The 23,922-nt window shown below is 41.3% G+C and overlaps 1 protein-coding gene across 1 annotated transcript; it reads left to right on the forward strand.

Moving 5' to 3' along the window:
- Positions 1–3,715: 3,715 nt before the first annotated feature.
- Positions 3,716–9,238, forward strand: LOC115251736 (trichohyalin-like). The gene is made up of 18 exons (XM_029845157.1): positions 3,716–3,950; positions 4,036–4,124; positions 4,360–4,557; positions 4,851–5,040; positions 5,126–5,214; positions 5,433–5,627; positions 5,765–5,933; positions 6,167–6,217; positions 6,320–6,442; positions 6,514–6,657; positions 6,841–6,906; positions 7,073–7,387; positions 7,556–7,830; positions 7,928–7,990; positions 8,118–8,187; positions 8,301–8,415; positions 8,509–8,572; positions 8,926–9,238. Exons 1-18 carry the CDS (start codon positions 3,816–3,818, stop codon positions 9,035–9,037), a joined length of 2,463 nt encoding a protein of 820 aa, XP_029701017.1. The 5' UTR covers positions 3,716–3,815; the 3' UTR covers positions 9,038–9,238.
- Positions 9,239–23,922: the final 14,684 nt, after the last annotated feature.

Here is a 23,922-nt window from a genome sequence, read left to right on the forward strand (position 1 = left end):
ATCTTAGCTGTTCCTAGGACTGCGCTCTTCTGGACAGAGATCTCTGGTGTGGTTCCTGGTATCTGTTGGAGCCATCTACTCAGGTTGGGTGTTACTGCCCCTAGTGTCCCGATCACCACTGCGGCCTTCATGCCCCACATTCTCTCCATCTCCTCCTTCAGCCCTTGGTACTTCTCCAGCTTCTCGTGTTCCTTTGGTGCGATGCCAGGGGGGGCGCGTGTGACCCCGGAGAACATGCTTATTTTTTTTTTGCCGTACTAGAATAAAGTGTAATTGCACATCCCGCGCGCACACACCACAGAGCAAGAGATAGGAAGTGCAGTGAACAAACCACCAAGAGACAGCATGAAAAAATACTTAACAGTGATGAAAAGAAAGGCGGAGAGAGACGGAGATAATGAGACATACGAAAGTCTCCCGAAAGCTAAGACGAGGAAATATGACGAAGCGTATATAGCGTTTGGCTTCACTGCGACTACGGTGGGAGACGAGGAAAGACCGGTGTGTTTACTGTGTCTAAAAATGTTGGCAGGACAGCATGAAACCAAATAAATGAAGGCGTCACTTAAAGACATTACACCCCAGTCACGCTGATCAGCCGCTTGAGTTTTTTCGGCAAAAACGTGCCGAATATTGGCAACAATCATCCCACTTTGGTCTATATTTTTCTTTTTTTGTTTTCTTTAATATTAATAAGGATACAATGTTATGCAGAGGTGTACTTATAACAATTTCATAGACAAATGATACTAATTATAGTCACGGCGGGGGGGGGGGGCGCAAAATGTTTTCTTCTTCCTAGGGGGGGCGTAACAGAAAATAATTGAGAAGCACTGCCGTACACTATGCCAACCACCTGGTTATGCCGTTCCATGTATGCCTTGCCTGCCAGCATCTTGCACCCTGCTGTGATGTGCTGGACTGTCTCAGGGGCATCTCCACACAGTCTGCACCTGGGGTCTTGTCTGCTATGGTAGACCCTGGCCTCTATTGCTCTGGTGCTCAGGGCCTGTTCTTGTGCAGCTATGATGAGTGCCTCTGTTCTGTCTTTCAGCCCGGCCTTTGTCAGCCACTGGTATGTTTTCTCAATATCAGCCACTTCCTCAATTTGTCGGTGGTACATTCCATGCATGGGCTTGTCCTTCCATGATAGCCCCTCAGGTTCCTCCTCCTTGGTGGGCTTTTGTTGCCTGAGGCATTCACTCAGCAGTAGGTCAGTGGGGGCCATCTTCTTGATGTATTCTTGGAGGCTTGTTGTTTCCTCCTGGACAGTAGTTCAGACACTTACTAGTCCTCGGCCCCCTGCAGATCTGGTGCCCCGCAGGGAAGAGTTGTGGCTCCTTTCTTGTTCTCCCTCTACACCGCGGACTTTTCATGCAGTTCATCATCATGCCACCTCCAGAAGTTCTCTGGCGACTCTGATGCTGTCGGCCTCATCACTGATGGGGACGATACAGAGTACAGAGGACTTATTCAGGACTGTGGACTGGAGCCTGCGGAACAACCTCCGTATCAATGCCAATAAAACCAAGGGGCTGGTGGTGGCTCTCCTCAGGTGTAACAACCTCCCGCCTGCACCAGTGAACATTCGGAGAATGGACTTCGACGTTGTGAAGTCCTATAATTACCTGGGTGTTCACTTAAACCAGGGGTGTCCAAACTTTTTTCACCGAGGGCCAAATACATAAAAATATAGGAGGGGCTGGGCCACTTACAAGAAATTAGGTATATAGCCTCAACTTTAGTGTATTAAAGTTAGAAAAATATCAATATCAATCAAATATGTTATATTGTTGAATATAATTAAAGACAAAACTGCCGTCATAACAGCTTTCCATAAATGGATCTTTATTGAGTTATTCAGAAAAAGCTTTGGTAGTTCATTCCCAGAACAGCAGCCTCAGATTTCTTCTTAGAAGATTTACAGTACAGAGAAAAAACAATAAAGGGGAAAATGAAACTGGTAGATTTCAAGCTTGTTATTTAAGTTATTAGGCTTAGGAGCACACCTAATAACGTTCACTTGAAATGGTTATCAACATTAACAGACTGAACTGGACGTGCGTATAAATTTAGTAAATTATTCTGGTGAGTATCAGCTGGGTATGTAAATCGGGCCATCAAGCTGTGGTCCTGATCTGACGCCACTCGTGCCAAAAATCCGGACAAATGTCACTTGATCAAGGAGCAAATCTGCATCAGATGAGATGAGCTGCTTTTGCGTGTGCAGTGTGTGCGCTGTACACAGCGGTTTGTACACTGTGTGTTAACAAGAAAAACGCTTATTACAAAGTGATGCGCAAAAGCAGGGTTTTCCTTTTTGGTGGAGTAACTGCCTTGATGCCAACAGTAGCTTCCCCTGGTGTTAAAAGTGTGCGTGTGTGTGTTATATGAGGTACTGTGAATAAAGTGACTTGACTAACATACATTGAATGAACTAGAGCAGGGCTGTCCAAACTTTTTTCACCGAGGGCCAAATACATAAAAATATAGGAGGGGCTGGGCCACTTACAAGAAATTAGGTATATAGCCTCTAAGAAGCTAAGACTAAGAAGTCCAATACACTCAAGCAAAAGTTGAAGTACGGGCCATATTCTATTTTATTTATAAAATGTCTTGCAGGCCAATTAAAAATGGACGAAGGGCCACAGTTGGCCCACAGGCCGTAGTTTGGACACCCCTGATATAGATACTGTCTATATAGGCAACAATCAAAGGTTACATAACATAGTAGGTGCGGGTATCTTTTAACCAAAGCCTCTTAGCTTTGATGATAAGCTTAGGCATGTTTCATATTAGTCTACCTGCACCTACTACTATATGGAGTGTAGGGGTAGAGAAACACAAGAGATCACATCAAGACATGTTCTCCAGGAAGGTGATCAAGGAATGTGAGCGCCTCAAGATGGAATGTAAAACAAATGAAAATAAGAAGGAGTCTTCATCACTTAGCAGGATCTTCAGTATGGTATGATCCATCCTGCTATTCTACAATCCCACTGCTCTACATACAAACATTTACTGCCAGGGGTTTTTAAAAAGTCAAGGTTACTTCAAACAAAAACATAATGTATCTTTCAAAATTACATTCAAATGGAACAAGATATGGGTTAACAACTTAAAGCGATTCTGCAGACATGCAGCTTGTGGAAGTTGATCTCCCAAGATTTCTTGAGGCTTGTAACACCCTCCATCTCCGTAAATGTAGTGTTGGAGGTCTTTTCAACTTAAGCTTGAATGGATGTGTGTGTGTGTGTGTGTTGTCTCTTTTATCTGTTATTTTCCAGTTTTATCTCAGGTCGGGAACACTGTGACTCCCCTACACCAACTGATCCAATTAGAATGTTTTAAAATCTCTTTCTCGTTATTTTTTCAAAGCGAAAGCTGACAGCAGAACAACAATATCAGCTGAAGCTCTTAGGCAGCAGCAGTGAGGGTTCTTCTGAGGAGTCTGAACAAGAACGGGTCAAAAGGTATTCCGCTGGTTTGGCAATGTTTAAAAATATAAATCACTCTTGAATTTAAATCTTCATAGAAGAAACGTAAAGTATTGTGTTTACATCTAATTCTCCTCTATTATGGAGACAAAATTTGAAGCAGATGATTAAAATGTCAACATGTTCATAGGAGTTAATGATAAAATGAGGTAACAACGATTAAACCTCAGTAAAACAGAAGTCTTTGCAATCCGATTAAATGCACGGTGGTCTACCATCTCGTCTAACCTGGCTTTGAGCTGAACCTGTCTTCTACTCTGCAGCCAGACGGACTCTGGGGAATCATCTAATGATGACCTTAGTACAGAAGAAACCTCAATGAATCAGCCTCATAATGACAACTTCTTCAGGAAGTTGATCAAGGAACAAGAGCGTCTCATGTTGGGCAAGAAAGAATGTAAGACAAATGAAACAAAAAAAGAGGATTTATTGCTTAGCAGGAGATCCACTAAGGTATGACCCTTCTACTCGTATGATCGTACGGCTCACATCCTACTGGTACACTTCTGTTAGTGACCCTCTCTTTATCTTTTCAAAGCCAAAGCTGACAGCACAACATCAATATGAGCCCTTAGACAGCAGCAGAGGGGGTTCTTCTGAGAAGTCTGAACGCATACAGGTCCCAAGGTATTCTGTTATTTTGGTAATCATCAATCACCATTGACCACGGCTACATTTAAAAATGGGGTGTAGTTTGCAAGTTTATCAGGATCTCATTAGCTCCTTCAATGAAAACCTGACCATTAACACGTCAATTAGTCATTTACATTTACTGTGATATAGTTTGGTCTATGACACGGCCAAACCTTATAGCACTTTTCAATTTAAATCTTCATGTAAAATGTAAATGTTTTGTGTTTAGATCTAATTCTCCTCTGTTATGGAGACGTAAATGCAAACAGAACATGGAAGCAGATTTTCACAGATTAGCGGCCCAAAAAACAGAAGAAAAATCAATACCCAAAGCACCATCACAAGAGAATGTCAAAGGAGAGAAAAGGAATGAAAAGAAACAACAAGTTTCTGAAAAAGACGAAGAGGAAGAGCAAATAAACATCGGGTCCGTATGAATGTTATTTAGAGCATGCATATTGTGTTTAAGTATTCATATACGTCATAGATCGTGTCAAAAGAAGCCATATTTCTGTGCTGCTTGGTGTGATTCTCAATATTTGATCTTATATTTGAAGCAGATGATTAAAATGTCAACATGTTCATAGGAGTTAATGATAAAATGAGGTAACAACGATTAAACCTCAGTAAAACAGAAGTCTTTGCAATCCGATTAAATGCACGGTGGTCTACCATCTCGTCTAACCTGGCTTTGAGCTGAACCTGTCTTCTACTCTGCAGCCAGACGGACTCTGGGGAATCATCTAATGATGACCTTAGTACAGAAGAAACCTCAATGAATCAGCCTCATAATGACAACTTCTTCAGGAAGTTGATCAAGGAACAAGAGCGTCTCATGTTGGGCAAGAAAGAATGTAAGACAAATGAAACAAAAAAAGAGGATTTATTGCTTAGCAGGAGATCCACTAAGGTATGACCCTTCTACTCGTATGATCGTACGGCTCACATCCTACTGGTACACTTCTGTTAGTGACCCTCTCTTTATCTTTTCAAAGCCAAAGCTGACAGCACAACATCAATATGAGCCCTTAGACAGCAGCAGAGGGGGTTCTTCTGAGAAGTCTGAACGCGTACAGGTCCCAAGGTATTCTGTTATTTTGGTAATCACGGCTACATTTAAAAATGGGGTGTAGTTTGCAAGTTTATCAGGATCTCATTAGCTCCTTCAATGAAAACCTGACCATTAACACGTCAATTAGTCATTTACATTTACTGTGATATAGTTTGGTCTATGACACGGCCAAACCTTATAGCACTTTTCAATTTAAATCTTCATATAAAATGTAAATGTTTTGTGTTTAGATCTAATTCTCCTCTGTTATGGAGCCGTAAATGCAAACAGAACATGGAGGCAGATTTTCACAGATTAGAGGCTCAACAAACAAAAGAAAAATCAATACCCAAAACACCATCACAAGGGGATGTCAAAGAAGAGAAGAAGAATGAAAAGAAAGAAGTTTCTGAAAAAGACAAAGAGGAAAAGCAAATAAACATCAGGTCCATATGAATGTTATTTAGAGCATGATATTGTGTTTAAGTATTCATATACGTCATAGATCGTGTCAAAAGTAGCCATATTTCTGTGCTGCTTGGAGATTCTCAATATTTGATCTTATACGGGGTTCTTTGTTCAGGATGGAGCATGAAACTTTAATGAAGACTGCCAAGGATAAGCAAGCAGCTGAAATGAAGAGAACGAAGGCCCAGTTGGGGCAAGAAATGGAGCAATTCAAGTCAGAGTTAGACTTTCAGATCCAAGAAGAGAACAAGAAGCTGAAGGAGGACCTGGAGGAAAGCCAGAGGGTAACCAGACAATTTTGACCTGTTTTTTATTTATTGCAGAAAACTTTCCAGCTCGTGACAGAAAAAAGCCACGTACATTTGGCTTTAAAAAAAAAAAAAAAACCTTTGCTTTTTCCTCGCTATAACTCATCCACAAAAAAATCGAACTCTGAACGGGTTTGCGGTAAAGTGCGCTGGAGCATGTTATATTCAAAGGTTGGTCTAAATCTGTGTCTATACCTGTTTGTATGAAGGTGAACATACAGAACTGGAGGAAGAAGTACATAGCAGACTACAAGAAAAAGGTTACTGGGCACATGTTCAAATCTTCATTTTTCTTTAAATATGACTTAAAAGTCGGACTTGTGTTATTTGGTGGTGAGAACTGACCACTTGTGTTTCTCTAGCTGGCTGATGCTCTCCAGGAGACTCGAGTTCAAATGGAACAGGATCATAAGAAGAAAGTGGAGATGCTGAGGTTGGACCACTTGAGAGAGATAAACAACATCAGACAGAAATACATGGATGAGGTCGGCATTTGCAACTGGATGCAGGAAAAGAGGATCCTGAGTCCTGATCTCTCCTCTTATATTTAATTCAGGAGTCTGCTTTGAGGCAGAGTTTGTTGGCTTCAATGCAGGAAGAGAGAGAAGCTCTGCAGGCTTCCCATTGTGAACAACTGGGGAGCCTTCGTTTACAGTTTGACGAGCAGATAGAACAGATGAAGCTGGAACACTCCCAGAAGGTGAGAGCAGTGCACGTGTCCTGTGCCAGACCAGTGGTGATGTGACGCGGCTGTGACAAAAACCGAGTTGTGGAAATCACTGACTTACCCAGAGGATATGCTGCAGACAAGCCTTTTCTGATCAGAACTGTGCTCTTAAACACTGTAGAACACGTGCACTAAAGGTTTCTGTCTGCCTATTAGAAAGCAGATCTGGTGAGTAGGAAGGAAATTCTTATGGAAGAACTGGAAGTCGACAGACAGATAGGGGTGAGATACATTAAAAACACTCATTCAGATGAAGATCAGGTGTTCAAACTAACATTGGTGTCAAATTTAAGGTCAAAACCTATTTTATACACAATCACAGGGACTCACAGATTTGTGTTGGACCTTCTACATATACATTAAGAGTGAGATCTGTTTATGTCTCCAGACTTTGAACCAACCTAGACAAGACAATCAGCTAAAGCAGGACCTGGAGAAGACAACAAAGGATAGGTGGGACATGTCCAGGAGGGAGGAAGAAACGCTAAAGGAGACAAGTGACAAAGCTCTGAAAACGGGCCAAGCAGCAAGACCAGTGCAGGAGCAACTGGAGAAGAGGGTGGAACAACTGGAGAAGGAATACAAACACCTCGCCTCCAGCCTGGAGATGGAGATGGACAAAATGAAAGCAGCGAATGCCCAGGAGAGGGTGGCTTCTCGCAAAAAAATGGGGTCCTCCTTGCACCTTGAGGATAATGAGCAGGTAAAGCGTGGCCGAACCCACCGCCATTACTGAGATGAGGCTGACTAAATTGGCAACAACTACAGCCACTTTTTTTGACAAGCCGGGAACATATGGAGCATTAACCAGATGCTGCAGCTAATTCCACATTCACCAGCTGTTTGATCCTCCACCTTTGTGTGTCGTCAGGCATTAATCCATCTCCAAAAGGTTAGAAGTTTTCTGGAGGGGGAGCTGTGCAACGTGCCAGGAGGGAAAGCAAAGAACGAGCATGAGGAGACCGTGGAGAAGATGCAGAGCCTCCAGCAGGAAATAAAAAAAGAAAAGGAAGAGAAAAATGGACTTAGGAAAGAGAAGAAGCAACTGAAGAAGAAGATAGAGCAACTAGAGCAGCGGATAGAGCAACTGGAGAAGAGGGCGGAGCACTTGGATAATAAAAATAACCATGCTAGTGACAGATTGGGGTAAAATATAATATTCATACATCTATGTGTTAGTTTTGCTTTGCTTTTTATTTTCGGGAGGGTGCTTTAATTGGAAGTGTTGCTTCCTCCTCTCCAGACCTGGCAGAGTCATGGACAACCCACCGCTTTCTGCTCGTTATGTCAGAAATGACAACATGGAGTAAGTCCTGAAACGTGGCGTTTAAATGGCATTTCTGTGCTCCTTTAATGGGAACTGCTGGAATTGTGTGTTAAACTCATCCCTTATTCCTTTATATCTTTTGGTGCATGCTTTATCACTGGTAAAGCTCAGCCGACAATATCTCCCAGGTTCCTCTCCAAGAAGAAAGTTTGATTCATCAGATCAACATTAATCAGGTAATAGAGATACAGACCAGCAGTGACATGGTGGAGATAAAAAACAAAACTCTTGAAATGGTATGCTAAAATGAATGATCTATAGTTTGTCACATGCAAAACCACCTCTCCAGATGTGCACAGGGAGCCCTAATGGCCCACTATCCTTGTTGAGATATCCCAAGACCTTTGGTGTGAACTGTTGTCCATGTGGCCCCACGTATGGACACCCCAGTCCATTATTGCAAGGCACGACCACAGACTCATACTTAAAGTAGAACGTGACATTTATGGTTTGTATTAAATGCTTTTATTGATGCTGGTCATTTTTGTGTTCTTCAGGAACAACTGGAAGCTCATTTCCTGTGAATCCACTCCAGTGTTATCCGTCAAACGTGCCTTCAGGGTAATTATTCTAACGTTAGTCCTGCTCAACTGCTGCCGTGTGGGTCGCCGAGGCGTTATTTAATGCCAATGATTGCTAAAGTGTCCCGCTTTCTGGGCTTGAAAACAGAAATCTATGACACCAATATCTCATTCTGTTGTGTACTAATCTATATGTAGGAGGCGTAATCTGTAAAGAAAGACAAAGATGGCAAAGCTAAAACAGCTCTAAAATTTGGGAACTTATATTGAAACAATTCAAAAAGGGGCACTGTGATGTAATAGTTAAAGTCTGTATGAATATTTGACTCTGGACTAAGCAACAGTGCTAAAGTGCCGTGTGTGTGTGTGTGTGCGTGTGTGTTTGCGTCACAGTGTGTGTAACCTGCATTTTGGGCAGAGTTCAGGAGACATCAATAGTTACAGGGAGGCCCTCAAAGTCAACAGCACCAAGAGCTGGTGGGACAAACACAAGAGAGCATTGTAACTCCGTCCTGGGACCACATCAGTCCCCCAGCAGATCCAGAGGTTTTTCCCAACAACTCACTTCTATGTGATGGTTGCTGCAATCCTTTTTGAAATAAAATGTTTTAATTGTGAAAAGAAAGGGCTTGTGTTATAATGGATAAGAATTTGATATTTCACATAGTATTGTGTGTGTGTGTTCTTCTATTACTAAATTTGTGAGGACAACACATTGACAAACGACCTTACGTGTGAGGACATTTTTACTTGTGAGGACATTTTCCATTTTTCCTCACAAAGAAAACCCTGTAAAAGCATTCCAGTGCCCCTAGTGACTGATCTGTATAAGTTACAGAAATTTGCCCTCATTGCAATATTAAAACCTGAATTGTGTTTTCTCAGCAATCTTCTTGAGTGCCCCCAATTGAACACACTCCAGTACTGCAATCGGAATAATTTTTTGCAGACGACCAATTTTGTGATTGGCTGAGACAGGATCTTTTTTTGATTGGTCACTGAAATCACATGATCATGTCATGTGATTCTGATGCGCAGTCTGTTAAACAGGAAGTTGCTCAAATTCTACAGCCTGTAGAAACTAACAATGAACAAATTTAGACTTTAGTAGTTTACTGACAAATCTGGTTTTTACTTTTTTTTGAAGATTCTGTTTTTCATTTGTCATAGGAAATTATATCGTTATATATCTATCTATCTCTCTCTCTAGAGAGATAGATATCTCTGATATGCAGTATTCATCTTTATGTTTTTAAATTCACCTTTATCATGTAGGTGAGTTCAGGTCTTCATTCCCCAAATGTGATTTAAAACATTCAGTCTTCTATAAAGCACTTTCTTTGGCCTTTAACTCAGCAGTACATAATTGTGATCAGTGATGATTCATGGGAGAAATTGCAGTTTTGTTTTTGAAGCTGGTTCCCCTCCCCATTTTGTACAAAGATCATTTTCAGTATTCACAACATTTTGTAATATAATGTAAATTGTTTTTTGGGCTATTTATTTGGGGATGTAATAAACTTAATTTTTAAGATGAGATGGCATCTAAAAACACAGTTAATATAGAGAGATCTCTCTCTCTATATATATATATATAGAGAGATCTCTCTCTCTCTCTATATATATATATAGAGAGATCTCTCTCTCTCTCTATATATATATATAGAGAGATCTCTCTCTCTCTCTATATATATATATAGAGATCTCTCTCTCTCTCTCTCTCTATATATATATATAGAGATCTCTCTCTCTCTCTCTCTCTATATATATATATAGAGATCTCTCTCTCTCTCTCTCTCTATATATATATAGAGATCTCTCTCTCTCTCTCTCTATATATATATAGAGATCTCTCTCTCTCTATATATATATATAGCTCTCTCTCTCTATATATATATATAGCTCTCTCTCTCTCTATATATATATATAGCTCTCTCTCTCTCTCTATATATATATAGCTCTCTCTCTCTATATATATATAGCTCTCTCTCTCTATATATATATAGCTCTCTCTCTATATATATCTCTCTCTCTCTCTCTCTCTCTCTCTCTCTCTCTCTCTCTCTCTCTCTCTCTCTCTCTCTCTCTCTCTCTCTCTCTCTCTCTCTCTCTCTCTCTCTCTCTCTCTCTCTCTCTCTCTCTCTCTCTCTCTCTCTCTCTCTCTCTCTCTCTCTCTCTCTCTCTCTCTCTCTCTCTCTCTCAAAAAAAAAAAAAAGTTCCTAGCTGACCTGAAGGCCTCACATTCTTGCCATCCTTTGGAACTTCTGAGGGTGCTGAAATCTGGCAGGATGTTTACTGGGACACCATTGATAAAGATACTATACTTTCAGCAGCTCATTTGAACGTGTCGGGGGACAAAAAAAATAGGTGAACACCCTGACCTTTGCCTTTAGCCACTGTGTACAGCTGAGGCTCAGCCCATCTCTCAGGCACTAACAAGTTATAGAATTTGAAGTTTCATCTTAAAAGCATCTGGGGCCAAATGAAGCAAAACTGGATATTCTGTAGACTAAACCATGGTTGCACAGCCCTCTTTGTGCGTGACTTCTCCCAACTGTGGTCATTCCATTGCAAACAATGTCCAGAAAGGGCCAGACAGCAGACCGGTATGAAAAAAAAGCCCAGCGGCTGTGCCAAATTTGCCAAGTCAGCTTCCGCTTGTTGGCAACGTTTCGCTCATAGGAAGAGAGTTAAAGTGCCCTAAAATGGGGTTTGTTAAATTGGTGAAAAACAAAAAACTTATCTCAAGAGGTATGAAGTCAAATTCAGGAGGAGGAATGTGCTCCATGTTTGGGACTCAATGTTGAACATTCATACCGAACAACACTGCACCAATGGGAAGGCTTTATGTTGTTTAGTTTAGCATAGATCATTTAAACCAGTAAGGTCAAGCGAGTTCATTTGATGATGCTTGTGCAGGTGTACGAGATGTCACGAGTTGTAGAACAAATCACGATTTGTAGAACAAAGACTCCTTAGAAAATGATGAAGATGTGCGAGTCAGCAACCTTCAAAATGCTAGTTTATCATGCTAACCTTGTGACGATATAGTAAGTAGATGGAAAAGTACTGAGAGAAAGGCGTAGTCGCTAAGCATTATTAAAGGGACATGTTTGTTACACTGGGAAGAGATCCCTCTGCATGCTGTTGTTGCATGTACTCTGACTGACTTATTAACCTCTTAAAAGCAGCATTTTGACTTTGTGTTAACTTAAGAAAATCCTCGACAAGATCTATGGATTAAAAACAGAGCAACCTTAAAAGACATTTATGTATGATCTATCCTACCAAAATATCTGTATAAATGGGCTGCTATATTGAGCCATGGTGTAACATGTCTCAACAGGAAGGATGGTAGGACAGATACAGCAGCACTATACAACCTATGGATTCAATTCTTATTCAAAATATTTTTTGTAGAAACATGTCTGACGTGCAAGACACAATTCACAAGGAAATCTGAGAGCAAGGAGAGGAAAATTTCCTGTTCCCCAATATCCATTCCAAACTATACTCATGGACTTCATAGAATTAAATAAAAGTGAAGGAAAGAAATACTGTTTGGTCATAATAGATGCATTGTCAAAATGGATAGAACTATTTCCAATCACAAACCCAGATGCGCTAACAGTTGCTAAAGCACTTTGGCCTGGGTAAGGTCCAGTTGTGGCATGGGTGAGGATCATGTTCTGGAAGAAATGACACAAACACCTTTCAGACATAAAATTTTGTTTACATTCACATTTTGCACAATGTATATACACATATGTGCATATTTATTTATTTAAAATTATTTAAAATCTGGGGGGGGAAAAAATCATTCTGAAGGCGTGGCGGTGCACCACGATGAATTACATGTAGCGGAAACCCTGCCCATAAGTTATCTCATAGTAACAGCATTTAATGATTAATATATAAATGTCACTAGAATATGCACAAATCTGACTAAAATTTTACCTTATTGTCCACATCTGTCCTTTTCACTTTTCTAATGCTTGTACACATTGTCCAGGTCGATGACAATACTCACTCAGAGGACTCGAGCGCAGAACTTTAAGGAAGCAACAGTCTTTATTCAAACCCAAAATGCGGGATGAAACCAAAAAACCAACTAAACTAAAGAAATCCAAAAAAGGGGCAAAGCCAAACAAAATACACTCTCTTACGAGGATCAGACAAACAAAGGTTGTGAAAGTCTCGAAGATTCTCATGGCAATGAAGGACAAGCTGGTGATCATGACAAGGGACACAATACACTGGCACAGGACCAAGGGAGACACAGACTATAAGCACATGGGGGGGTAATGGGGAGCAGCTGGAAACAATCAGGAGTCGATTGGACTGGTGACACATAAGGAAGGGCAAGTGCCCTGAAATGAGAGGAGAATTAGTTTCAAAATAAAACAGGAAGTCACAAAACCAGCATGGAGAAAGGACAAAAAAGCCAACTTAACCCACAGAAAATCACTCATGAATTCACGAAATTCCCAGGATGGTTTTAGATTGCAGCCAGTGGCCTCCCAAGTGGCCTTCTGGATGCAGTAGCTGGGTTTTGGACTGCACCCACTTTTTTTTTTCTTTGTATAAACTATTAGTTGTCCCCCTGCCTGCTCCCTGGGTAGGACTATATTCCTCCGATGCTGAAGCGGGAAACGCGCGGCTAAAAGGAACGAGAAAAAAAAAGGGAAGCACTTGAAATAAGCTGTCTGATAGCCGCAGATCACGCTGTCCGTGTTGGCAGGTACCTGCCCTGTTCTGAGCTTCCAGTGAGTCGCCACGCCGTAGGCCGTGTCCATGAAAACTTTAGGAATACTGTAACCTTCCTCGATGGCCTGCAGCTTAAGGCCCAGCAGGTAGCAATCAGGTCGCTCTGCTGGAAAGCCAATACCTATGATGTTTGGGTAGATATATGTTAGGCAGGAGCCAAGGAGGTTCGTGGGGGTGGGGGGGGGTGGGACACTCTGCTAGGGGGGGATTAGTCCAGGTTCATCTTTGCATTAGACAGATCTGCACTCGAGTGGCCAAAAAGGCTCCTGTAGTACTGTTGTCTATGTCGAGTACTGTTGTCTATGGGGATGGGGGTGGGGGGGGGGACGACACTCTGCTACACACACAGCGCAGAAGCTGCACAAGGTGGGCAATCACACAGAGTCCTCCTTCGAGACGCTCTGCTGGAAAGCCCATAGCTATGATGTTTGGGTAAATATATGTTAGGCAGGAGCCAAGGAGCTTCGATGGGGGTGGGGGGGGGGATTAGTCCAGGTTCATCTTTGCATTAGATAGATCTGCACTCGAGTGGCCAAAAAGGCTCCTGTAGTACTGTTGTCTTTACATTGTTTCATTTGATCCATTATAAACTAGGGTGGCAGATCTCGGGCGATTGTTTATATATCGTAACAAGGATGAAGTGACAAAAAGTGGCAACGTGGTTTTAAAATTCTGTTATTTTTGCTGGAATGGTTGACGTGACCCCAGTGTACACGTGGCCTGTGATGGACACACACGCCTGGTGCTCTGCACATGGTTTGGCAATTCAGCTGAGCAAGTCTAAGATTCTCTATTGTCTTGTCACAGCATTACAGCTCCTTCCCCCAGACACACAGCAAGCCAACGCATTTAAGTGTTGTGCAGCAGAGAATTGCACAATAACTTCTGCACAACAAAAAAGACAAGGCAACTCCAGACGACCGTCGCTCGCTCGGCGCTGACAGCGTTGCGAGTTAAATTCTCCAGTCCCCAAACACAAGCAAGATGGCTAGCTGTCGAGCGTTAGCAAACTAAACAAGCAGCCGATTGTGATAACAATAAATTTACAGCCAGCTGAGTCAAAGTGTTGGGCAGAAAGGGGTGCTTTTTAAATAGGTTAACACCCTGACACGTGTTTAGACATATATACTGTACATACACATGTTTCCCATTTGAAAAAAATAAAATAAAATAATTAAATCAGTAAAAACTAGCATTATGTCATAAAAGTACTCGAAAATTAAAGAAAGACAGATAAAACTCCTTCCATTTTAATTAAAGATACCAAAAATAGTAAAAATGTAGCTATCCAAATTGCCACAAATTACAATGTATGTATTTTGGGGAGAAACAATATTTAGAGTTAAAAAAAAACATAGCATGGAGGTCAGCAAATATGCATGCACAGAACACCAAAGTATGACTCTGTACAAAATACTCAAACTCTTTGTCGTCTTTTTAGGTCAGGGATGTGCTTTCTAATGCATGCCTGGATGTTTGTGTCTTTATGTTGAATATGTCAAACTTTTACTCTCTCAGCTAAAGCTCCAGGCTCAGTCTGAGTCCCTGCACTCTTAGAAAGCATGGGAATATGATAGAATTCACACATCTCTTTGGTTGTCCAGAAAGTGAAAGATGCTGAGATGTTATTAAGAAAAAAAGGAAAGATGTGTGCGATCACGAGCGACACTCCGACCGTGATTACTTGAAGTGCAACTTGAGCGTTTCTGTTCCAATGCAGTGACAATTCTTTGATTTTAATTTATTGTTCTCTAAATCTCCCAAGCCTTTTTTTATTTTATTTTTCCCCCAAAAGCACAGACTCTGGAATGTTCAGACGACAGCGATGCCTGCTGGGAGATTGAGTTCTTACCTTTGATTCCATCTCTTTTATTTTGCAGAAACAAGTCGATGAATGTGAAGTGATTTCAGCTGAAATCACTTTTGTTTTGATGCTGGGAAAGGAGGACGGAGGCGGTCTGACATTGCACAGAACTTGCACATTAAGACATCTTAGAAGTACATTGCAGATGAGAGAAAAATGACTGTGGATATTTATTTTTGTTGGACATTTTGTTGTCGATGAATGCCACCGTTCACTTAGTTTCACGTGAAGCTGTTGGGTTCGCTGTCGCGGACACAGACCATACTTTAAACCAGCAGCAGACACCTAAAGAAAAGAGTCCGTTGTGAGAAATGGGTAATTTTTAAATAGAACCCATGAAACCAGGTTTAATCTACAAAGATTCTGACTGCTGGGTTTCTCTTTGACACTTCACAGAAGGCCGCTGGTGCCAGTCTGGGGGGGGGGGGGGGTAATCAATTAAGCACCTGGGCAGTATGTGCTCTTCACATGAAGATGCGTTCAAGGACATGGGGAATATGCCCGTTGCTGATCCTGGATTAATTTAACTAAATAATTGATTGCCTTTAAATACATTTACATTAAAATGAAACATTTTCTGGAAAGTTCAATTACTTCATGAGCATCAATCAGTTTAACAACAACAAATTTAGACTTTTTAGTAGTTTTCTGACAAATCTGGTTTTTACTTTTTTTGAAGATTCTGTTTTTTATTTGTCATAGGAAATTATATCTATCTATCTATCTATCTATCTATCTATCTATCTATCTATCTATCTATCTATCTATCTATCTATCCAATATGCAGTATTCATCTATATGTTTTTAAATTCACCTTTATCATGTAGGTGAGTTCAGGTCTTCATTCCCCAAATGTGATTTAAAACACTCAGTCTTCTATGAAGCACTTTCTTTGGCCTTTAACTATAGCAGTACTGAATCATCAGTGATGATTAAAGAAAACATGATTCATGGGAGAAATTGCAGTTTTGTTTTTGAAGCTGGTTCCCCTCCCCATTTTGTACAAAGATCATTTTCAGTATTCACAACATTTTGTAATATAATGTAAATTGTGTTTTGGGCTATTTATTTGTTTGGGGATGTAATAAACCTAATTGTTAAGATGAGATGGCATCTAAAAACACAGTTGAAATATGGAAGTGACGTCACAGACAGCACTGGGCTTCTTGGACAAGGAGGCATGAATTCTTTGGAACAGGCCAAAGACCTCAAGGCTTTTGAGAGGAGATTAACAGAGTATGTTTCCTGTTTGCAACCGGCAACAGGCAGGTGGAGAACGATTCTTCTTGTGGTGTCTGTGTGTACGGCTACTGGGGCCTGGAACTGGTTAATAGACCCTGATACACAAAAGGTCTCTTTCTTTTCTTCATTCTGGAATCATCCTTTCTTCACAATAAGCTGCATCACTCTTATAGCCCTCTTCTTTGCTGGGATACACAAACGAGTTGTGGCACCATCAATTATTGCTGCCCGCTGTCGGACAGTTTTAGCAGAATACAACATGTCCTGTGATGATACGGGGAAACTTATTCTCAAACCTCGACCAAACATCCAGTAACCCTCATCCGCTGGTGCTTGTCAACCATTGAACACTTTGTGTCAAGGGTGTATTAAAAGCATGCAGATGGAACTGACATTGTGAAGAAAGGAACCGATTGATTATTATAATAGTGAGGATGAGATGGCGGCACCAATCAAGCTGCTTATCTATTTGTATAGTCCAGTATAAGTTACTCAGTTCTAGCTTCACAGGTTCCCCCTCCTCTGCGTCCCAACGTTTGCTTTAAAATCTTGATCCTTTCTTGCTTTAGAGGTCACAGCCAGAAACCAGAGAGGCTGCTTGGTTTGTTCTCTGTGTGTCTTCACATCTCCAAAAAGTGTCTTTGACATCAGGACCAGCTTCAGAATCTTGTCAGGGATATTTAATGGGTTTCATTCCTGGGGCTCTGCCGCCTTTTAGTCTAAAATTCGACTGATTGTCTTAATTAAAAGCCTTTTGGCCGGGTGTATTTTTGCGAAGCTCCAGGTTAAACGAGGAAAATCTTAAAGCTCAAAGCTCATTATTGCCACGAATTGCCTACAAGTCTGCAGGATTGGGGACACTCTGCTACACACACAGCGCAGAAGCTGCACAAGGTGGGCAATCACACAGAGTCCTCCGGTATAAACAAGGGTGTCATCGTGAGCATGCACGTTGAAACTGACATATCCTGACACAGATGAAATAATCATGGTAAACGAGGTTTCGTTAAAAATATAATAGGAAAGCCTATCGTCTGTCCCTTCTGGCAAATAAAAAAAATATGCTTGGAGAGGTGGGATTAATTGTCTGTCCGGATTTCGTCGTCATCAAAATCTGCTTTCACATTTAAAAATATTCCCAAATTACTTCCTCGTTTATCTTTGTCATGAAATGCCTCTGATTCCACTAAACTTACATGGCAGAATATTTAGAACAATAAATGGAAAGAAAGCGAGAAAGTCTACACATGGAACTACGCTGGCATGGAGAAGGTAGCTAATAGCTGAGCGGGAGTCTGGCATTGGCTGCTCCGGCGCGGTTCAGTCCGGAGCCCCGCGTCATCCCGAAGAGCCGTTCTGGGAAACCTTTCTGGGTTTATATATATTTATTTTTTATTTTATTTTTTTAACTGTTTTTGGGGGGGGATAAGGCAAAAATATTCATTTTGATGAATATTCATTTCATCACTCCTTTCCCCTTGAACATAATGTATACAGTTTTATTTGATCGTGTTATTTTAAAGAGTTTATGGCACCACAATCCGGCGCGGTTTACTTTGTTTTTAATTCCCTTTCTGAAAGGCCTGCCTCTGCTTAAACTGGAGCTGTAACCTCCACTGTTAAGTTTCTGATGTGTGTTCAGAAAAAAAAAATCAGCCATAAAATGAAGAACCCACCGTACTACATCATCTATATTGTTTCTGTACACGCCTTCGAGACGCTCTGCTGGAAAGCCTATAGCTATGATGTTTGGGTAAATATATGTTAGGCAGGAGTCAAGGAGCTTCGATGGGGATGGGGATGGGGGGGGGGGGGGGACACTCTGCTACACACACAGCGCAGAAGCTGCACAAGGTGGGCAATCACACAGAGTCCTCCTTCGAGACGCTCTGCTGGAAAGCCTATAGCTATGATGTTTGGATAGATATATGTTAGGCAGGAGCCAAGGAGCTTCGATGGGGATGGGGGTGGGGGGGGGACACTCTGCTACACACACAGCGCAGAAGCTGCACAAGGTGGGCAATCACACAGAGTCCTCCTTCGAGACGCTCTGCTGGAAAGCCTATAGCTATGATGTTTGGATAGATATATGTTAGGCAGGAGCCAAGGAGCTTCGATGGGGGGGGGGACACTCTGCTACACACACAGCGCAGAAGCTGCACAAGGTGGGCAATCACACAGAGTCCTCCTTCGAGACGCTCTGCTGGAAAGCCCATAGCTATGATGTTTGGGTAAATATATGTTAGGCAGGAGCCAAGGAGCTTCGATGGGGGTGGGAGGGGGGATTAGTCCAGGTTCATCTTTGCATTAGACAGATCTGCACTCGAGTGGCCAAAAAGGCTCCTGTAGTACTGTTGTCTTTACATTGTTTCATTTGATCCATTATAAACTAGGGTGGCAGATCTCGGGCGATTGTTTATATATCGTAACAAGGATGAAGTGACAAAAAGTGGCAACGTGGTTTTAAAATTCTGTTATTTTTGCTGGAATGGTTGACGTGACCCCAGTGTACACGTGGCCTGTGATGGACACACACGCCTGGTGCTCTGCACATGGTTTGGCAATTCATCACGATTAGCATTTACAGTACAACTTTAACTTCTGTTGTCCTCATGTTCTGTATACACCCGTTGTCCTCGGGGTCAAAATTACCTGTCTTCACTAAACCCTCAATATAAGCAGCTTAATTAAATTTTAAACAGCAAATTTCATCTTGCTTGAAGAAACAACTTGTCATTCACCACAAAATGTGTTAATACCTGAGTTTTCCCTCTTCACTTGTATTTCTATAGCTTAAGAAAAGGAAAAGAAATGTGCAAAATTGCATTTTTAATTTAGTGCATTTTTAATCATCCCAATGATTCAGTTTCTGTCTTTTTTTTCTCCAGTGAACAATTTAAGACAATGTACAATACAAAAATATGAAAAATAACATAACCCATTCAATTAATTAGCACAAGTAGGGCAGTATGCAAGTGCACAGCTTTTGCAGATATCGCAGAAGTCCCAACCTGTGGGGGACCGGGGGTGGGCTAACGACCTGAACTTGTTTTTCAATAGATTTGATCAGGTACCCACCCCTCAACCAGTCTCCTCTGCTGCTACCCCAGCCACTGTCTGTGCCCCCAATAGACTGTTCCTCCTGTCCCCCCTCCCCCGCTCTCATGAACTTCAGCCCACACATTCCCGACACTTCACACTCTGGCCCATGCCCGTCCCCCCCACCAACACCTCCCTGCTCCAGCCTGTCCCTCACACCACACCAGGTGAGGAAGGCCCTGAAGAAGAACAGGGCCAGGAAAGTGACGGGTCCAGATGGCATCAGCTCCAGGCTCCTGAAGTCCTGCACAGACCAGCTGTGTGGGATCTTCAGTCACATGTTCAACCTGAGCCTGAAGCTGGGGAGAGTGCCACAGCTGTGGAAGACGTCGCACTCATGGTCTTAGCATAGAGAGAATTCGGGGTCCTGTCATCTGCAGCACCTTTATATTCTCTCTGCTGTCTGCGGGAACGCCACCTGTCTTGTGTTGCTGTTCACTTTTACTACTAATTGATCTGAGACTGATCAGAAGCACAGCAGTCTGCGGGAACGCCACCTGTATTGTGTTGTTTATGTCTGCTACTGATTGATCTGAGACTGATCAGAAGCACAGCAGTCTGCAGGAACGCCACTTGTCTTGTGTTGTTTATGTCTGCTACTGATTGATCTGAGACTGATCAGAAGCACAGCAGTCTGCGGGAATGCCACTTGTCTTGTGTTGCTGTTCACTTTTACTACTAATTGATCTGAGACTGATCAGAAGCACAGCAGTCTGCGGGAATGCCACCTGTCTAGCATTATGCATTATAAAAGTACTAGAAAATTAAAGAAAGACAGATAAAACTCCTTCCATTTTAATTAAAGATACCAAAAATAGTAAAAAATGTAGCTATCCAAATTGCCACAAATTACAATATATGTATTTTGGTCAGAAATGGGTAATTTTTAAATAGAACCCATGAAACCAGGTTTAATCTACAAAGATTCTGACTGCTGGGTTTCTCTTTGACACTTCACAGAAGGCCGCTGGTGCCAGTCTGGGGAGGGGAGGGGAGGGGAGGGGAGGGGAGGGGAGGGGGGGAGGGTAATCAATTAAGCACCTGGGCAGTATGTGCTCTTCACGTGAAGATGCGTTCAAGGACATGGGGAATATGCCCGTTGCTGATCCTGGATTAATTTAACTAAATAATTGATTGCCTTTAAATACATTTACATTAAAATTAAACATTTTCTGGAAAGTTCAATTACTTCATGAGCATCAATCAGATTTAAAAAATTTATAAATAAACTTTCCCCGTCGTTCACTTCCACATAATATGCGTCTTTCCCACTACACTTAAATCTATCACAGAAGTGCCCGCAGTGCACGTCTTTGCGAGACGGAGAAAGGTTGGAGTCAAAGTGTGCTATCAGCATTTGATCAAAAGTAATAAGGTAAGACATTTTTTTTTATCTTATGATGGCTTTTTTGCGTTTTTAATAATTAGTTATGCAGAATTCCTATGATGTTAAATTGACACTGTGTAAGAATTAGTAATCATATTGCTATTGCCAGCTAGCTTGCGAGTAATTGCTCTGTTATTGGCTAGGATGTGGAAAAACAGTGGAATTATGATTGTAATATGTGAATAGTATCAAATTGTCTTTTTGTGCGGCTTGTGTTAGTATAAAGATCAATCCATGTTTTGAGTGAAGCTTCTTAGGCCAATTAAGTTGATTCTGTCTGTTTTTTTTTATATATATATATATGCAATTATGTTTTAAATATAAATACTGCACATGTTTGAATTTAATCATCTTAAACATTTAAAAATTTTTTAGGAGTGCAAAGGTTGATCGAAGGTGGATTAGAGGTAAGATCGGGCCTAAAAAATCCAGCCCGACCCGACCCAGGCCCGCGGGCATTAAAGCCCGACCCAGCCCAAGCCCGACCAATTTACTTGATTTGCAGACCCGAGCCCGAAGCAAACCCGAAATTTAAATTTATCCCATAGTATTTTGGGCAGAAAAAACGCAAGATCTTTTAAGGTTAAAATAATCTACATATTTTTATGATCATGATAAATGAATGGAACACAGAATAAGAGGCCAGACAAAGAGAGTGAAAGAGAAATCTTGATGCGCACTCGCTTAATTACGCGGAGAAATACTGCAGCCCACTAGGCTTTAAATAGAATAACGCAAATCAAATAAATGGTAAAAGATATATGAAATTGTTATTTCTATAGTTTTGTTTCAATGAAATTTAAAATAAAAGCTTTAATTTTCTCTATCTTTAATTTGGTCTGAAAATGGAAAAGCTAATGAAATGATCGAAGAGCAAGAATACAGAAATACAATAAATCCACATAAATATACTAGATAAATTAATAAAGAATAACATTCTTTATTTTAATGATTTGCATTGGAACACACAAAAAACAACCTGCTTTAAGAAGCATTGAAACAAAATAAATAGGAACATTTTCAGGAACACGCTTTTAGAATAAAGAAAATCCCACTAACATAAGAACAGACCTGCTGTAAAGAGTAATTTAACATAATATATAAATAAGCAAGCTAAATAAAATACAACATTACTAATTTGAATAAATAAGAACAAAAATAATTTGTTTAGATTATTATTAAAAAAATAAAGAGCCAAACAAAGTGCGTAAATGCGTAAAAATAAGCCTACTAATAATCACGAATAAGTCAAACAAGGAGAAAAACACGAAAACACTATCATGTTTAAATAAAAATACAAAAAATTTCAAACATGAACAAACAAACGTTCCAAAATGTGCAAAACATAAATACAATTAAAGCGTTTGAGCTGCTGCCTGGCCTTGACTATAGTCTGCAAATTGCGGTCTTGTGTCCTGGTCTTTATTCCTGTGAAATAAGGGAAATAATTAAAGCCTCAGACAATAATTGAAATGATGATTTGAACAACAGTATATTACTTACGTTGTTTATATTTTGTGGTCGTCATGTAAGAACAAGATTGCGTCCACTGTACCAGGTTTCAGTGAAGTTCTCCGCTGATCTATCGTGCGGCCAGCTGCACTAAAAACACGCTCACTGCTGCTGCTGCTTGCGGGTATGCACAACACGGATCTTGCTAACTTGGCAAGTTTAGGGTATATACTGGAGTTTATTCTCCACCAGCCAAGCAAATCTCGGTCATCAGCCATGGCATGCTTTTGACTAATGTACAGGTTAACCTCATCTTGAACAGGAACATCATCGTCATCATCCTCGTTTTCCCATTCACCGAAAAAAGAAGTCCTTTTTCGTTTTGCTGCAGGTGGAGAAAGGGTGCTGGTGTGCGCCTCGTCCTCCTCGTTTTCCAAAGTTGTAGCGGTGGCTTCTCCTCCTTCATCTTCTTCTTCCAGGAGTGTGCGGACATGTGCATGCACCTCTGACACCTCTGTCGGTGTCATCATTTTGAGTTTGTTGAAGTTAGGCCACAGGAACAGTGCAACTTTGTGCAACATATGTATTTTGACTTTTTGTTTTAAAAGTTCAGAATGCCTTTGGCGCAAAAACGCCTGCTGAGGGTTATCCGTAGAAATGGGTTGACAGTGCTTTTTTAACTTCTCATTCCAGAGGCAAACTAGATTCAGTGTGGTATATTTATCTCCTTCCAGTTCTCGTTGTGCTGCATAGAAAGGCTCTAGAAAGGAGATCAAAAAATCTAACAGATCCGGCGCAATGTTATCCATGCGAACCTCTTCTGCGTGTGACTGTAGCTTCTCGTACAACTCATTATATATCTCTCGCACAGACTTGAGCGTCAAGTGAACCGTGCTGAATCTTGTTTCACCCATCTGAAGCACTGTTTTTGATAGTTGTGCTGCCAAACCAGATTGCTTGATGAAACGGACAACACTCTTGGCTGCAGTAATTGTTTCTCCAATGTCCGGCGCGTCTGCAGACAGTGCGTCCTTGTCCAGGCCATGCCGAAGTACAGTGTTGATCACGTGGTCAAGGCACGAGAGGCGCTTGTAAGCCTCCAAAGCTTTCACGATGTTACTGCCCTGATCTGTAACCCACACTATTCTGGATAAAGATGAAGGTTCCAAACCAAATCTATTCACCAGAAGCCGGACCAGTTCTCTTCTTATGTTCTTCCCCGTTTTGGCGTCTTCTACTGGAAATACAGCAGTGGTGAGGGTTTTTCCAACCAACCTGAAGTCCGTTTCAGTAAAGTGACAAGTTATTGCAATATAACTCATCCTTCTGTAATCGTCCGTCCACATATCGGTACTCATGGCAACGTCACAGCCACCTGCTAGAGCTTTCTTTACCCGCTCAATTAAAAAGTTCCTTTTTACCTCAGCCTTCTCGGCGCATGCTTTTGACACTGTGGTGTAATGGGGGAGGACCGAGTCGACAGGTACGCGCCCAAAAGTTGACCCAATATTGATCAATTCTGGGGCCAGACTTTTAAAACCTTCGCCACTGACTACTGAAAATGGTCTAAGGTCCTGAC

Source organism: Takifugu rubripes, chromosome 12, assembly GCF_901000725.2.
Source record: "Takifugu rubripes chromosome 12, fTakRub1.2, whole genome shotgun sequence".
Classification (NCBI taxonomy): domain Eukaryota; kingdom Metazoa; phylum Chordata; class Actinopteri; order Tetraodontiformes; family Tetraodontidae; genus Takifugu; species Takifugu rubripes.